General features: G+C 37.8%; 1 protein-coding gene across 4 annotated transcripts in view; it reads left to right on the top strand.

Annotated features, from left to right (window-relative positions):
- Positions 1–16,047, top strand: part of LOC134224945 (uncharacterized) — a 65,739-nt gene extending 49,692 nt beyond the window's left edge. For 3 of the 4 annotated variants that reach the window (XM_062704602.1, XM_062704603.1, XM_062704600.1), the window contains exons 2-5: positions 14,830–15,340; positions 15,408–15,590; positions 15,655–15,768; positions 15,838–16,047. In XM_062704602.1, coding sequence (XP_062560586.1) covers positions 14,940–15,340; positions 15,408–15,590; positions 15,655–15,768; positions 15,838–15,973 — 834 coding nt within the window. In that variant the 5' untranslated portion in view covers positions 14,830–14,939 and the 3' untranslated portion in view covers positions 15,974–16,047. Of the gene's footprint in view, positions 1–12,724; positions 12,884–14,829; positions 15,341–15,407; positions 15,591–15,654; positions 15,769–15,837 lie in introns of those variants that run through there. The other variant, XM_062704604.1, reaches the window with a different exon arrangement.
- The last annotated feature ends 880 nt before the right edge of the window (positions 16,048–16,927 follow it).

Here is a 16,927-nt window from a genome sequence, read left to right as displayed (position 1 = left end):
GAAAGATTTTGAACGTTACTAGCGCTTTATCTTTCTATGGATTCTAAAGATTATATATCAATCAGCGTAACGCTCTGATTTCCAAAAATCTATATGATGACACCCAGTATAGTAAAAGAAAGACGCTCAAGTACTACGTCAAAATGAAAGCCCGAATATAGTTCAAATATATTAAAAAATCACCCAGGAAATTAGCAGGGGAAAGCGCCTGATTGAAATTATTGTTCACATTTTAAATTTTTCACGAAAAGAACTATTGTTCAAAAGACTAACATTGTGCATAATTATTACAATAACTAGGAGAAAGGTTCCTACAGTTGATATTGTTGTCATCAAATGAAACTCAGGTTTACTGACTCTCATCGGAACGAAAGAGATTGATAAATGAAATAAATGTGTACCAGTTAGCAGAATGAGTCCATTTTCAGTGACGATAAATCACACTACTTCGATACCGTTAGGAGATTAAGCGTATGCTTTTCGCAGCATTTATATAAAAATTAAAAAAAGCTTTCACCACGAATTGATCTCTTTACAGCTTATGTTCACGCAAGAAACACGTATGTAAGCGGTTTGAAAATAATATGGAATGCTCAAAACGAAAGTCACAATAATCATAACAAACATTTTTTCATATTTACTAAGTTTTTTATTTGCATCTCTTAAATTGTTGGAAATGATGAAGAGATATTTTTCACTTTTTCTCGATAGGAATAAATCGTATTGATGCGACAATCGATAAACTGGCACTAAACCGTTTGAAAATATGCACATTATCTGTGATCGAAATAGTTAAAAATAGCTGAACTAATGAAATAATGAACACGTAAATGTGGATAAATTGTGTCATAAAATTATCATCTATAACATTTCTTTTTTCCTATTCGAATTACAGCATCCTGTTTGTTAAGAGATGAGATAACATCAGATAGCACAATTCTTTTATCTAACCTAATTTATTGAAGTGATGAAGCATATATCAAGCTCTATCTGGAATAAGGGCAGATATCTAAAGAGGATTCTCTTCGTCGGCTTCCCTCTTAAGCTCAAAGTGACAAGCAGCAGATTTCTTTTGTGGTTTTATCACCTTACCTCAGAAACTGAAAGAAAACAATGCGAACTTGCATTTCTGGGGTGATAAACTGCAAAGAAATTCCCTGCTTGTCACTTTTATTCAAATGACAATCGACGAAAGAATTCTCTTGCGACTATCTCCCTAAACCAGATAGAGCTTGATATTACTCTAACAATGTTTATTTGAACAATTGCTGCTGTTATAAGTCCTAATGAAGTCTGAAGATACCGAACCTAGGATACTATCATTGTCTTTTCCATTCCTGATTTCAAGCATCATTGGGGTCATTGAACATCCCTCCCAACATACCCAGCAGACAACTTTCCATTGTGCACTTTGTCAAAGTGCTTCTCCGGTTTGTAACGAATTTTGCCCAGTGCCAGAAATTCGTAGCGTCACTTACGTCAAATAGACTTCACCAAACGAAAGTTAGTGCGTAGCTATCACTTTCTATTCCATAAAACTCGGCATTTATGTATTCCATGGCGCCGTCAAGTGAAACAGTTTCGGATCTGTAACCGACTTTCTATCTGCTTGGTATTAGATCGCGTTTCCCTATCTTTCTTGTTCAATTCTCACCTTCAATGTAAATAGGTCAGTGCAGAGTCGCTTTTAACTTTGCCCATAGTCCAGAAAAAACATGGATGAGGGTTTGTTTGTCGAAATTATTTTCATGTTTCTGATCTGGGTGCACGTTCATTCAACAGGGATGCGCTCGGTCAAACTGCACGGTGTCTGAGTTTGACCTTAGAAGTAAAACCATTGGCGTGTGTGGTTGAAAAAGTGATTGTTTGAACTAAGTGTGTAGGCACATAATAGAAGTGCAACGGTATTTACCGCATCAGTGCATAAGAAGAGCAGAAACATCATGCTTTATAATGAGAATCGGACCGGATCGGTGTATCATTTTAACCGGGGCAATTCTGGCAATCGTCGAATTGGATTACTCCGCTTCCCGCAGAGAATAACGGAACAGAACGCCAATGTAGCATCGATGAATCGAGATAAAATTTCCGGACGACGGAGGAGGAAGCGGCAAGAAATATTATCGAGAAAAAGACATTTCGCCACAATTTCCTGAAGACGGCATCTTTTCAAGTCGGTTAGTACAATAAAGCCGTTATTATCAGTGCAAAAGTTAATTATATTTGGTTGTTAGGCAAAAAGAAGGAAACGCAGATTTTTGGTCCTTCCCGAGCAGAAGAAAATAGGTTATTGATACTTTACTCAGTTATGAAATTGGTGTGCATAAGAGGTCTCTAGTAGCCTTGCGAGCAAAGGCGTAGGATTGCCAATCCGGAGATGGCAGGTTCGATTCTCGATCAGAATCTAGGATGTTTTCGGGTTAAAGAAAACTTTCTCGACACCCTAGGCATATAATTGTATGCATCATCACTTGCCACAAAAGATTTATACTCATACAATCCAATGGCAGGCATAAGAAAGCTTTCAATTAATAACCAGAGGATATACTTATAGAATACTAAGTTGAAAAGCAGGCAAGTTTCAGTTGGAGTATAGAGCCATTGATGAGGTAAGAAGAAAGGAAATAAGAGGTAAAATATCAAAGAAATAATACCAAAAATTAATATGCAAAATACTTCAGGCATAGCATACTCTTTTATTACAAAACCTAAAGCTTAACAAATACTTATTCAGTTAGTGATAGAAATACCTTATGCCTAGAGTATTTTACATATTAATTGTTTAGTATTATTTTAATGTTGACCTCTTAATGCAAGCCAAGTTCATACCAGCTCTGTTATCGAGATCATTGTTCATGCCTAGGTTTGATCGAAAGTAAAGATGATTTGCTAATAATTAACATGCCAGTAAACCCACGACACTGTGTCATTTGGGTACAGAATAAGTGATATTGATAGGGTGGTTCAATTGAAAATTGATTTGGCTGTTTCCTGATTATTTTGGATTTGAAGATAAATGTTTTTGGATCAAGTAGGGGCAGAGGTTTAGTTAAAGACACCGAATTTTTTTATTTCATAACTATAGGGACGTTTGATATTATGCCTTCATTAACACCGGAGAAGATTGGGAGACTTGATTCCCAGGGAGACTTAATCACCCTCTGTTTTGTATCGAGAACTAAAGTTTTGTTTAAGCGTATTTGTTATTATAGTCCCACTAGAGCAGCGGTTCTCAGCGCTTTTCTTGAAAAAGTACCCTTCGAACTTTTGCAATAATTGAAGTACCCCCTCTCGAAAGCAGGCTTCCAAGCCTCTTGAAGAGCATTCCGAAACCTTTGAAAGAAGGTTTCCGAGCCTCTTGAAAAAGCTTGTGAATATCTTGAAAATAGGTTTTCACACCTCTTGATAAAAGCCTTCTGAGCCCCTCTTGTAGAGAGGCTAATAAGCCTCTTGAATGGCGGCTTTTTCCGAGTCACTTGAAAGGAAGATTCGCTTTGAATCTTAAAGGTTACGCTCCTGAGCCTCTTGAAAGTATGCTTAAAGCCTCTTGAAAGAAGAATTCAGAGCATCTTGAAAGGAAACTTCCAGGCCAGTTGTAATATATGGTTTTCGAGGCTTAAGAGCCTCTTAAAAAGCTTCTAAAATCTTTTGACAGTAGACTTTCAATGACCTCTTAAAAAAGGCTTCCGAGCCTCTTAAAACAAGACTTCCGGGCCTCTTGAAAAGATGCGCCCAAGCCTCTTGAAAGGAGGCTTGAAGCCTCTTGAAGGGGCTTCCAAGCCTCTTGAAAGAAGACTTTAAGCCTCTTGAAGAAAGCCTCTTGAAAAGCTTCCAAGCCTCTTGAAAGAAGGCTTTCAAGCCTCTTGAAAAGAGGCTCCGAGGAAAACTTTTGAAAGAAGGCTTCTGAATATCTGAAAGGAGGGCCTTCAGGCTGCTTGGGAGAAGGCTTTAAGAAGCAATGAAGGATGCTTGTAATCCTCTTGCAGCAAAACAACCAGGGTCTCCAAATAGCTTTGCATGCAAAGCGTAGGATTATATAATCCGGAGATGGCAGGTGCGATTCTCGGTCTGAGTCTAGGATGTTTTCTGGTAGGAAACACCAGACTTCCTGAGACATAAGTATCCATTGTACTTGCCACTACGGTGTTGGTAAAAACTCAAATTCTCAAATCTCTCCGACGATTCAAATCAAGCGCGAAAACCAAACGACATCACCCGACTCATGGCCCAGAGAATCGTCCATGGTTTGACTCGCGATTTGCATCATTGCATTGATTTTTGCGTGTTCTTCTTCGATAAATTCATCGGAATGCTTTCTTTTACTTAAAACAATGAATAATAGAAATCCATACATATACATAAAATACGCTGTTTGGTTTGTGACACTTTTTGGAGCGAAATCATTTTTGGCGAATAAGCGAAACGATGCGATTCTGCATGAAAAACTCATGCGCGATGCTCTCCATGCAGAATCGCAAGTTGAATGAGCTCGCGCATGAGAGCTTCGTTGAGTGAGACGAAGCATGATCTCTACCAACATCAACAATGCAATAAGATACATACCCATGCAACGGCGGACATTTCAATTAATAACTAAGGAAATGCTATTAGAATACTTAGCTGAAAAGCAGGCTGTTCCAGTTGGAATGTGGACCCGTATGAAGTAGAAGAACGAAGCAACTGAGCTGACCTGAAAAAAATTTCCATGCCTATTAAACAGAGGCTTCCAGACACCTTTAGATTCTAAATCAAGTTCAAGAGCGTACATATTCTCAACGACTCAACTTTCGACGTGCAGATCCGGAAACTGGAGAAGAAGGATTTGGTCTTGAGAATATTTGCTCATAAACAACTATCCTAGTCTCATTGATAAATCGGTTAATTAACAGATTTATCAATAAGAACGCAATCATTGAAAATAATAACAGCAACATTTCCGAACCTAAAATTCTACCTGATCACCCATCATGTGGAGAATCTCACACCGGCTTCTCGCTGCTAAATTATAAAAACGAAATTTTCCTAATATTTCACTGGGCTTCAAAATGTGTCAAAACAATAGGCTGTTGTTTTCTAAGTTGAAGGGACAAAACGTCACTTTTTAGAAAGACGGAATGTGATTTTATCGCATCCCGTGCGCTGGACTGTGACTGAAGGGCTTGGTAGTCATATGGCTACTGCTTCCTGGGCCTCATACGCAGGAGGTCGGGTTCAATCCCCAGGTCCGTTCCATTCTCCTTACTTTGTATCTTCCTCTATATTTACATGTTCTAGCAATCGCTAGAACTGGAAATGGAATTCCATACCGTTTCCATTACTATTATTCCTATACTCTTCAACTTGAGTATTCTAACAGTAATCTGCTAGAATTGGAAATGAACCATAGAGCTCGTTTCCCTACATCCAATTAGAACGGATTCCATCAGTTACCTTCTCTATTCTATCACATTGGCAGCATGTTAACCAAGACGGACCCCTGCCTCTCCAACCTAACCCAGAAATTCCAACAAATTCCGGCATGAACTCGTAAGGGTGCAGAGGAAAGTATATCTGGCTTGCAGTGGGCGAGTGATTGCATCATCATTTCCTCCTTCCCTACAGACTGACTTGGCATTCTGGACGTGGCAGTAAGGCGCCAGTATGACTTAACAAATGAGACTTCACCAGTATTATATATTGAAGATGTGTGCCAGTCCCAAGCAAACATCTGTTGTTTCCCTGTGCAAGAACAGCTGATCTGGTCATAATGGAGTAGCAACTACGAGCAGTCAATCAAGCAAGCTTCAAGCTCCCGTGCGCTGACTGTGACTGTTCGTACATTGGCTTAACCATACAACAACTTAAAAATCGTCTCTCTGGACATCGCTCTCTCATCAATCTGCTTAGCTCTGAAGCGTTGAAATCTTCTAACCCAGACGGAGCGGATTGGAGAGAGAAGATGAATTCAAAAAGACGGCTATTGATGGTACATGCGCCATTGAGAATGCCATCACCAATTCGATTTGTCTAAAACCACAGAATTCTAGAACAAGACAATCGACTACCTGCACTTCAAATACTTCTCGGGAAATGTGTCACATACATTTCAGTGACAACACAACGGTTAATTTCAGGACCTGATACAAGTAATTTAAATGCAGTGTATACAGGTTTTCTGCACTAATCGTTATGCGTCGGATAAAAGACATTGGCAAAGCATCGTCTCGCTCGATGCATCATTTCCGCCGCTCTTTTCTCATCTGTCCCATCTCTAATGTTTTTCTTGCATCTTCTTTTCTGTTTCTGTACCTCCATCTTCAAACTGTTATCTATGTGCGCAGGTGAAAGCTGTGTAAGTTTGTGCTCACGAAGTTTAAGCAAAATTAAATTAAATGTAAAACGAATCAAGCTCACTATAATCCGAATTCTAATGTAATTACAGTGTAATGTTGTTAGCTGTCCAATTAATGTTTCAACCTTCTACTTGACCTAAAAATAACTGTTCAGTGTAAGTAAAATGTTTTGTACTGTTCAATCTTAGTATAGTGACTAAATATGTGGAATTTTGTAGTTTTGGCCCTGAGGGATGAATGAATAAACATTCGAAACGTCGGCTTTGGACTAAAAACGGTTGTTTTATTAGTAACTCGTGGACCGATATAACGCCATAAAACCCAAAACAATATATTAGTCAACATTTCGTTTCGATTCAGGTAGATTGCATTGAAGATTTCAAACATTTGCGCATTCTACGTTTTATCCTGGTCTTGACCTTTTGTTCCGCATCCCTTCATGTATTTGGGGTGCTGGTTGTGGAGGGCAGAATTTAATTGACTTTGATTTTACTGATTGCCATCCATATTATGCTACAAGACAAATTTTGAAATAAAAATACACAATTATCAAAACTTTATCGATAAATTTCGATTGAAATTGTAGTATCGTCCACCATTACGCATTTTTACCAGAGGTACCCCTAGGGCCAGGAAGGAAGGTACCCCAGGCACATGTACCCCAGGTTGAGAACCGCTGCACTAGAGAAATGACCTTTATGAGGTGAGTTATGTTTTTAATTGAATATCTTACTTATTCTGCAGGGCGGTTTTTTACTTTCGTTTTTTACAGCACAAAGCCATAAATATGCTTAATGATCTGTACTGATGAAAATGTCAACAAACTATCAAAATTTTAGGATATTTGGATTTGATGTTTTTGCTTCAATTGACACTTGGCCACCAATTAGTCACCCATACAAAATTCTATGAAAAAATTCAAAAATATAGATATCTGTTCTCAGACTTTCTATTTTTGGTAGATTTGACAGATTTTATGAAGGCTTGGCAGGAAAAAATAATTTAATGCGTAGATATATAATAGGAAAGAGGATTAAGCTTCCCTCAAATTTTAAAACGTGCATGTGCTGTCGAATTCAATAACAAAAAATCGTTCATGTATACGCACAGTAATTCGGAAAATTCCACGTATTTTAGAAGGAAAAATATTTCAAAAAATCTGAGGGCACCTTTCTTCAATTTTATCAAAGCAAGTTCCTTTGGCGAGGGATCAATTTCCCCGAATATATTAAAAAGTCGATTTTGGACAGCATTTCAAAATCGATTGTGTGTCAATAACAGAGAATCAATTTAACGACTGTCATACATCAGCAGAGCAATACTATATTTCTAGAAAGTTCAAAGGAAGTCATATGCTTATTATTTTTTTGGCTGTTATACATCGGAAATCAGAAAAGGGGATCAAGTCTCCCCAGTCTCCCCTACCAATGACAAATAACCATACTGTTATTGAAGAATTTAGCTTAACTTCGTCGATTTGAAATAAAATATTAGGCCATACATCCAGAATCGATGTATGTATTCGATGTAAAACCTTCCTTTGGAACTTGCTATAAAAAGCAGTGGACACTATAATTCTGAGAATGCTTCTATATATGTACATCGTATCGCAAAGCCGTGAAGTTAGACCCCATGTAGAATCATAGTAACCATTATACTTGACAATTGATCGCTCCTAAATAAATTATTAGGGGTATACACTTAACAGCGTAGGTTGCTGCGTATCTGATTATAGAAATGTTTCAATTCCTTAATCACAAGGGACATATTTCAAATCGCCTATGAAATATTTCCATAAACACACAGCAAACTACGCCGTTAAGTGAATCTCCCCCTATTATGAATTTGATCGTCAACCAAATCGGAAGCGTTTCTACATCCCCATAATCGCGTTATTCCAATCTGTTATAATTTTATCTAATTTCCAGTACCGTTTTCACGGAAATGGCCATACCTTTGCGTGTTTTACTGAATTCTTGATATGCAATCAGCATTGGTAAGCAAATAAGTTTTTGTTTCTGCGGAAAGCATAAAACATGATGAGAGAAAACGTCACACAAAATGACAAGAAAGAAAGAAAATGCATTTTTAACACACCTTCGGGAACCCGGAGTAGCAGTGGCCATAGACCGATTTGAGATTTAGAATGAGGACAACTGTAGGACAACGAGGTATAGACTTATTGAAAAATTCACCCTGGTCAAAGCCAGCAAAAATTGTATATGTAATCAATCCCGGCATTCCTAACACGGACATCAGAATGCGGTATGTCACGGGCCTTCGTGTCTAAGCGGAAGATTTTCTTCGTGTATAAAAAGAAAAGCAGTGCCTGCCATGTGTGAGCCATTACACCTTGTGAAAAAGCAAATCGCGTTCTGACGTGCTTTTTGCTCGCGCATTGTTCGTTCTTGTTCGTTCGTTCGCTGTGTTTGTTTACGCCACACAGCATGCAGTCACCAGTAGTAGAACTGCTGGTGGGTCCGCGAATATGCATGGAAAGAAGTGGGCGTATTTTTTTGTTAGTTCTGTGCTTGATGATGGTAGGATGTAGTGGTGTTGGTTGCGATGGATGTAACACCTTTAACTTTCACTTTCACTCAGAGATTCAGCAAAATTGTACTGTTATCTCTTTTTTCTCATAGGATATTTACTCAGTTTCCTGTCAAAAGCGGGACTACTCATAGCTATGAGTTGTCCTGCTTTGGCGGAAACTGAGTAAAAATTTCCGTGAGAAGAAAAGGTGTGGGCAATACAATTTTACTTCCAGTCACTGAGTAAGTGAAAGTTAGCGTGAATCGCCCATCGCATCAGCCTGGAGTTCATGGCATAGTGGCCGATGATGACTGGAGGCAGCGAGGGCAGCGGTGGATGAAGAAGAATAAAATTAGAGGATTTGGTCTGCTCATCCACGAAAAGTGATTTTCATAATCCACATGATCCCGGATGGGTATGAGTCATGCGGCATGTGACGGACCATATGTTGTTGTAGCTTCGTATTAAACGACACGTAAGCATTAAAAACATGCTTATACTTCATAACAGTTCTGATTCCCCAGCAAAAAAAAATATTAAAATAATTACTTTTAATTATTTGCAGAAGGCATTAGTAATTAAAGATGCACAAATCAGCAATAGTGTTAATATCCATTTTAGATTAGGAAAGTCTTTGCCATGTATTAGTATGTAAATCTTTTAAAAAGTTCTCGCAAAAAATAATTTCCAGAAGAATATTTTAAATAAACTTCCTGAGACGAGCCAGCCCAGGGCCGCTGAAAGTCTCATAATACAAAGACAAAAAAACACTTTTATCTTATTCTTTTTCATTTTCTGAGAAATTGTATTATTAAACTTGGACGTAGACTCGGAGTTTGGAATCAAAACATGAAAATATTTTTTGTTGGTGTATTAACAGTACCTCCTCTATTTTAGTAGGGTTACTGCTCCTTGACTTTCAACAGTAAGCATCGTGCATGTCAGCAAAAAGAAACAACGAAATTGGTGCTGTATTTCTTTGTTTGGAAAACGGGACAGTTCCCTAAAATAGCACATTTTTTTCCAAAGTTTGAAAATTTTTATAAATAGAATTTTTAAACTTTAAAAAAACTATCATCAATAATAGAAATCTATAAATGCCCTACATTGCTGCTTGAGGAACAAGGGCTTAATAGTTAGAGAACAAAGCAATTTCTAATTATGTATTTAATTATTAGTTTTATTTCCAGAAGTTTTGAATAAACGAATTGCTAATAATTCTACACAACATGGAAGTTGTCGTTTCCAATATCAATACTAAGCAATCAAACTCCATAGATCCAAAAGTTAGAAGTTAAATGTAACACGTTTACAAGTTTATTCAAGTCCTACGTCTACTCGCGGTTATGTTGAAAACATTACCCATTGCTCGTTTTTTTTTCTTAAAAATCGGATTATTTTAGGCAAAGTTATGCTAATCTTAAACCTTTTTGTCTATCCCCTGCCTGTAGCCTTTTTTCGAGCAAATCGCAACCCTGCATCTTTACCACTTCTTCATCTTCACCAACAGTTTAAGCTACCTGGACATTGTTTGGCCAATGAATCCGGTTAAGCATGCAGCGTTTCTTCTAAAGGGATATGGACTGCTTTGAGTACTTTATTAAATCTTTTTCACAATCGCCGTACAAGTCCCTTCTCATTGCTCGATACTGGGGAATGAGAAAGCGGACTCTTTGGCTAACATGGGCGCCATATGGAAGGTGAAATTTACGATCGGAACATCACCTTAGATGAACTTTTCACATGAGTCCGTCAGGAATTTTTATTCACTTGAATAAGACGAAGTTAATAATCCCATTGGTTCCACCCTTAATTGTAGCTTTGACAGTTGTTATTTCGATTCAGTGTCTTGTACTTGACTCCGACTCTCGAGTCAAGTACAAGACACTGAAGACGGCCTTCACTAGTTGAGGTCGAAATACGCATCTGTCAAGATACTAATTAAGTCGAGGGAATTCAATGGGATTGTATTAACTCGTCTTATGACAAGTGAAGACATTCCACTAAAAAGCTCAAAATAATTTTCTTAACCTTAACCAGCTGGGAGCATAAATGCACAAAAGGGGATCTGGGTAGATGGCTGCGTATTCTATTCGCCTGCAGGTGTCGAATATTCGAAAATTCCTCCAGGAAACTCTTCGAAAATTATAGGAAGACATACAAAATTCTTTAAGGAGTTCTTTTCGAAACTCCTGCAGGAATTCTTTCAGAAAAATTGCTGATAGGATTCTTCCTTATGTTCCTTTCGGATTATTTCGGAATTTTGCAAAAGAATAAAATAGTTTTCGATGGAAATCCTAAAGACATTTTTAGAGGAATTTCTAACGGAATTTTCGCAAGATTTCTCAAAAGGCTCTTTAAAGACATAATCAATCTTGAGTCCTTATTCTTAGTTACTGATGATGATGATGGCTTAAAGAAGTTTCTGGATGAGTTGCTAAAAGATTTTCCGAATGCACGTCCGAAAAGAAACCTAAAGAGCTTTTCGAAGCAATTCCTGCATGACATTCTAAAGAAATTTCTTGGGGAACGTCTGAAGAATCCTTCACGAATTTCTTTCTGAGGAAGTTGTTGAAGGAAATTTCTAAGGACCTACTGTAGGTTGTAGATAAACGATAGAATATGGAAACGGTATAAAACCCTATTTCCAGTTCTAGAGATGGCTAGAACATGAGAAATATGTAAAAGATACAAAGTAGGAAGCATGGAACGGGCCTGGGATTGAGCCCACGACCTCCTGCGTATGAGGCAGAAGCAGTAGCCATATGGCCACCAAGCCCGTGAATCCCTAAAACAATTTTTGTAGGTATTCCTAAATCATTTTTCGGAACATTTTTAAAACAATTCGTAGTGGAATTTTCGAAGATTTTTTAAAACGAATTTTCAAAGAAACTTCGGAAGGAATATTAAAAAAAAAGAATAAATTTCTTAAGGAATTTTTGAAAGAATTTCTGGAAGAAGTTCTAAAGGAATTCCACAGGCGAATTTTTTGAAATCTTTCTTTGAATTTTTGAAGTAGTAGGGTAAATCCGGGTGAGATGCCGCGGCGGCATAGATGCCGCACTTCAGAGCTCTGGTAGAACAGACTTGATTTATTGGCGCAAATAATTTTTAATAATATTTTTCGTACGGTTTTGCGAAAATTTTTACGAACTCACATGTTTATTTCATTATTTGGATCCTCTAAAACGCTTGTAGGTTACGTTTTTAAGCAGTTTACATTTTGAGTAAAAATTATAGTGATGTGGCATCTATCCCTTTACAATCGGTATAGATGCCGCGAAAAAATCAGGGTGATATGCCGCACCTACCCACTATCAGCAGTTCAATGAGAAATTATTTTTAAGTTGGAAAACCATGTGAAATACGAAAACCAAGATATTGCAAGGGATTAGGAGGACAATTCTGTCCAGAAAATTCAGACGTCCTAGGATATTTGTCTTTTTCTTAATAACATGCTCCAAAATTAAAGATATTTGCACAATGAAAGACTTCGATCTAATCTCTGTCGTTATTGATTATTATCATGCGCGCTCACTACTGAAAACATCACAGTAATGAAAAACAGATCGATTTGCGCCCCAATCCTTCGTTTTCGATTGATATTGATATGGGTACCTGATTTTTTTTTTCAATTTCGTTTATTTGTAAGGCTCAATCGCTTAAAAGCTTCACGGAGCCGACTAGCTATTTTTATAATTATTTACAATCACCTTTCCACTTCTTAAATATTTAATTTTTTCTCCAATTTCATTAATTTCATAACCGTTTTTTGTGATCTTATCCACATTCAAGAAACACTGTTCAGAACAAACTTTCTTCTTCTCATTCTGCCGTCTGGTTGACAGCCTCCGTTTTGTTGTTCCCGTAATATCGTGGAATGTGTTTGAACTAGATGTTGAATAGTTATCATCGTTTGATGCATTGCTCTTGTGGTCTGCCGTATCAGCCTCAGCACCGGGTCCAGAACGATTCTCTGCTGCTAATCGAAATTGATCCGTAGAAAGTAGTGTTCGCTGGTCAGTAAGGGGAATTCGGTATCGATGTTTGTTCTTGATGTAGTTGTATCTGTTGTGATTTTGGAGTTGATTGCAGATATTGCTTCCGAGCATTTCTGCTTAGGTGCGCTGCTTTGGTACACACTTTGCAAGTGGGTTTTTGCCCACTGTAAGTGCATAAAGATTGAATACCGCTAATTGTAACGTAGGATGGAATGGCTTGTTTTAGTCGAATACGCAGAATTCGGACACCATTGTAAACTCCGGGAAAATAGAACTTCCACCGCTCTTTCGTGATCGATGTTACCGTTCCAAAACTGTTGCATGAAGCTATGGACGGTGTTGTTGTCCACGGACGGAGGAAGGTCGTGCACCCTAACAGTAGTTAACTCACTATCCAAATATACATGGATTGCAAATTTACTAGTTCCACACAAGAAATAGTGCTTGAGGTTGTGTTCCGTCTCGTAGCGGCAAGCAATTTCAAAGCTAGTCATTTGTATGAACACACACTTTCGAATATTATGGAACTGAATTTGTTTCACGTCGGCTAAATTCAATTTTATTTCATTTAGCATGAACTCGTGCACTTTCTTTACATCAAGGCGCACAGGTAGTGCGCTAAAATCAATTACTACGGTATTTGGTCGATTAGGATTCATTTCACTTCTGTTACCGATATACTCAAACAATCGAAGGAGCTATAAAAAAAATCGTCCGAAGTATAGAAGCTTTGGCTGTCAACTGATGGGTACATGATATGAAAAGAAAATTATTTTGAGCTTTTTAGTGGAATGTCTTCACTTGTCATAGATCTGGACAGACACGTATTTGACCTCAACAAGGCGTCTTCAGTGTCTCGTACGTAAGTCGAGTCAAGTACGAGACACTGAAGACGGCCTTACTGTTGAGGTCGAAATACGTATCTGTCAAGCTACAACTAAGTGGTGGAATTCAATGGGATTGTATAAACTCGTCTTATGACAAGTGACATGATAAGAAATAAACGAGCAGATACACCACGAAAGAAAACCAGGGATGGAAAAACATTGCTTCGAAGAATATTAAGTTGAAAATAGGTCGTGAATATAGAAAAAGGCAATATGTGAAAAACTATAAAAACCAAGATAAAAACTATAAAATAAATGCACTTGTGTGTGTTGAGTTTAGTTCATATTGAGGATGCTGTTGAAGCCTAGGGCCTTGATGTTTAAGATGACTTGATAGGCCTTATATTCGTCAGCTGAGATGTCCAACTCTCTGGGAATTGTAAGGATATTAAGCTGAAGATGTTCTGTCCATGATTATGCGAACTAACGAAATTATTATCTATTTCGGTGTCTTTTATTGCAGGAGTTGTCAAACAATCCTTGGATCCATTGTTGTTCAATGGGACCCAAGGTGGAATGGGTTCAGGATTGGATTTCAATATGTTGGGTTGGTCAATTTCTGCTAAGCCACACAGTCTGGTAGAGCGTGGACCTATTGAGAATCTGTTAACTTTAAAAGGACCTATAGGGTTTTTTCATGAATTAATTTGAGTACTGCAATCGAAAGCTTTCATGTTCTTCTGTTGATTGCGCTATTCAAATTAATTCATGAATAAATTGTTACTTAGGTCCTTTTGAAAAGTTAAGCGAGAAATCAGTTTTTGTGAGGTACACCAGTTTTGGCCTGGATGCCTGCGAGTGATATTTCGCAGTGTGTATCAATGGTTTGAGTGTTTTCCATCAAAATGGAAGCAAATCGTCTTTGGATTTGAAAATTAAAGTTTGATCAAATGAAAATTTAATAAAACAGACATCTTGTTTGTCGATTAGCTGTAGAAAATGATGAAATCATCATCATTATGTTGGCTATTTTGATTTGACGTTTCTGCATATATTATATTATTTATATTACTTTCTCTGTATCATAATTAATATATTAAAGTTCAAAAATCCATTACTTCTCGCCTTTTCTTTCAGTGTACGATCAAACTATTCCAGTTGTGGGAAGCACTCTACTGTTCACGGTCGGCGTTACGGTGGCGTTGGCCTATCAGTTGCCGAGTGTTTCCCTTGTAGAAATATCGAAAATGCTGCGAGAGCAATATGAATTAGACAATCGACGAAAAGATGCAGATGCCAATGCCACCGTTCTGGTTGATAAAAATGGAAGCAAATACGAGAAAAATAATAAGCATTCGTATTACTACAGTAATCCCTACAGTAATGGCTTATCTCAGAATAAAACGGGGGCAAAGAACATTTTCAGTTATTACAACGGATTGCAGCAGCAGCCCACTCAAACGAGCTACAACAATCGAATGAGTTACTACACGAACGGAAATAGTAACGGCTATGGTGCCTATGACCAACTCTACACTAACAAGCTGCAACAAACTCAAGCACCGACTTTCTCGTTGAATGGTTTGCCCCCTAACTTTATATCACCATACAACTACAGTAGGAATGATTGGAATAGTGTTGTCGGCCGGTACGATATTGATCATATGTACATCGGAAAATGGTTTGTGTTCTAACAATTTAATTAACATTTTCAGATACTTCCTGGATTGGCTCCAAAAACACCCACCAAATTATCATCTGTCCAATAGACGGCTTTACCCAGTGTTCGGCAAACGTAGCATCGAGGAGCATACGCACCCCGAGGATAAGTTTTTCCTGACTCATCATCGCACGACCCGTCATGAATTGTACATGCAAATTGAAAAGTTTCTCGATGCGTAAGTAACGAAATCAGTGTTTTCGGACAATAGAAGGTATGACGAATTAATTAACCCTTTTCAGGAAAGGCAAACACGGCCACCATTGCGTACTGCGAGCTTTGTGCGAAAGTGGACAGAAAAGGAATGCAAATGAGCCAGACTCGTTTCTGAAAGAGATTCTGAAGGCTGTATTTAGGTGATGCCGGTTTTTCACCAGCTAATTTGCAAACGTATCCCTAGCAAGTGGTTTTTTTCTTTTTTTTAGCTTACCGACGACGCATGAAACGCCATCCTATCACAAGCACCGAATGTACGACGAAGCCCATAGCCATGAGGGAGACTGTGCAGAGAGGTTTACATTTTGCCAGGATAGTATATGGTCCGAGAATTTTATTTTCTGAATCGAATATCAGAACAGCTCCAATGCCAAATATTTTGTAACATTTTTTTTTTGAATAAAAAGTTTTGTCCTAAATACTGGTACCATTATTTGTCCTGAAACGTTATTAAGGGAAAATTTAGGTTACTTTAATTTGTTTCCCTTTAACTTTCGTCTTGTTCCATCAGTTACATGAATTGACTGTTTTTTGTCTGTTTTTACCCGTCTTTATCAGTGTTTTCGATAATTAGGGTAAAAAACCCAATAGTGGAGGAACTAAGCACGTTCCTCCACTATTTATTCGCTAAAACCACATCTATATTTCATGTCGCTTACCTAAAAGTACTTCTATCCAACAGCTCATCAATTATATTTTAAACGAAAAGTATTCCAAACGCTGCAGAAAACCATTATTGTTACCTAAAATGATACCTCCAATTATTGGGGCAGTGTTCCATTAGTTTTTTAATTTGTGTTCCTATAGTTACGAATCCCATTGTTTTCTTATGGGACTCGTAACTATTGGAATACTACCGTAACTATTGGTGCAAAGCCGAGAAAAAGATATGGTAATTAAGTGATACTTTACCGATTTGGAGGGATTTTTTTGACTGTTTTCTTTTATTTCGAGTAATGACAGGTCAACAAATTGATAGACAATATGGGTTGCTGAGTTAAATACGTAGATTTTGTTAAAATAACACTACCGCAACTATAGGAACACCCACAACTATCGGATCTTTTGCCCTATTGTTGTGCCAGTATTTTGTTCTGCCCGGCTGTGATAAGCTCCTAATTTTATAATAGTGTGCGTGGAATATATTGTGCCTGCAATGCGTGAAAGCAAAGACTGCGAATGTCGCGAATGTAGGGTATAATGCCCAATAGTGGACCCTCTAGTAGCGGAATTTCGCTCTTCCTGGCATAAGGGGTAGAAATTTTCAACATATTAAGTCTTCAGGATACCTAATAACAA

Source organism: Armigeres subalbatus, chromosome 3, assembly GCF_024139115.2.
Source record: "Armigeres subalbatus isolate Guangzhou_Male chromosome 3, GZ_Asu_2, whole genome shotgun sequence".
NCBI lineage: Eukaryota > Metazoa > Arthropoda > Insecta > Diptera > Culicidae > Armigeres > Armigeres subalbatus.
This window is presented reverse-complemented; position numbering and strand designations above follow the sequence as displayed.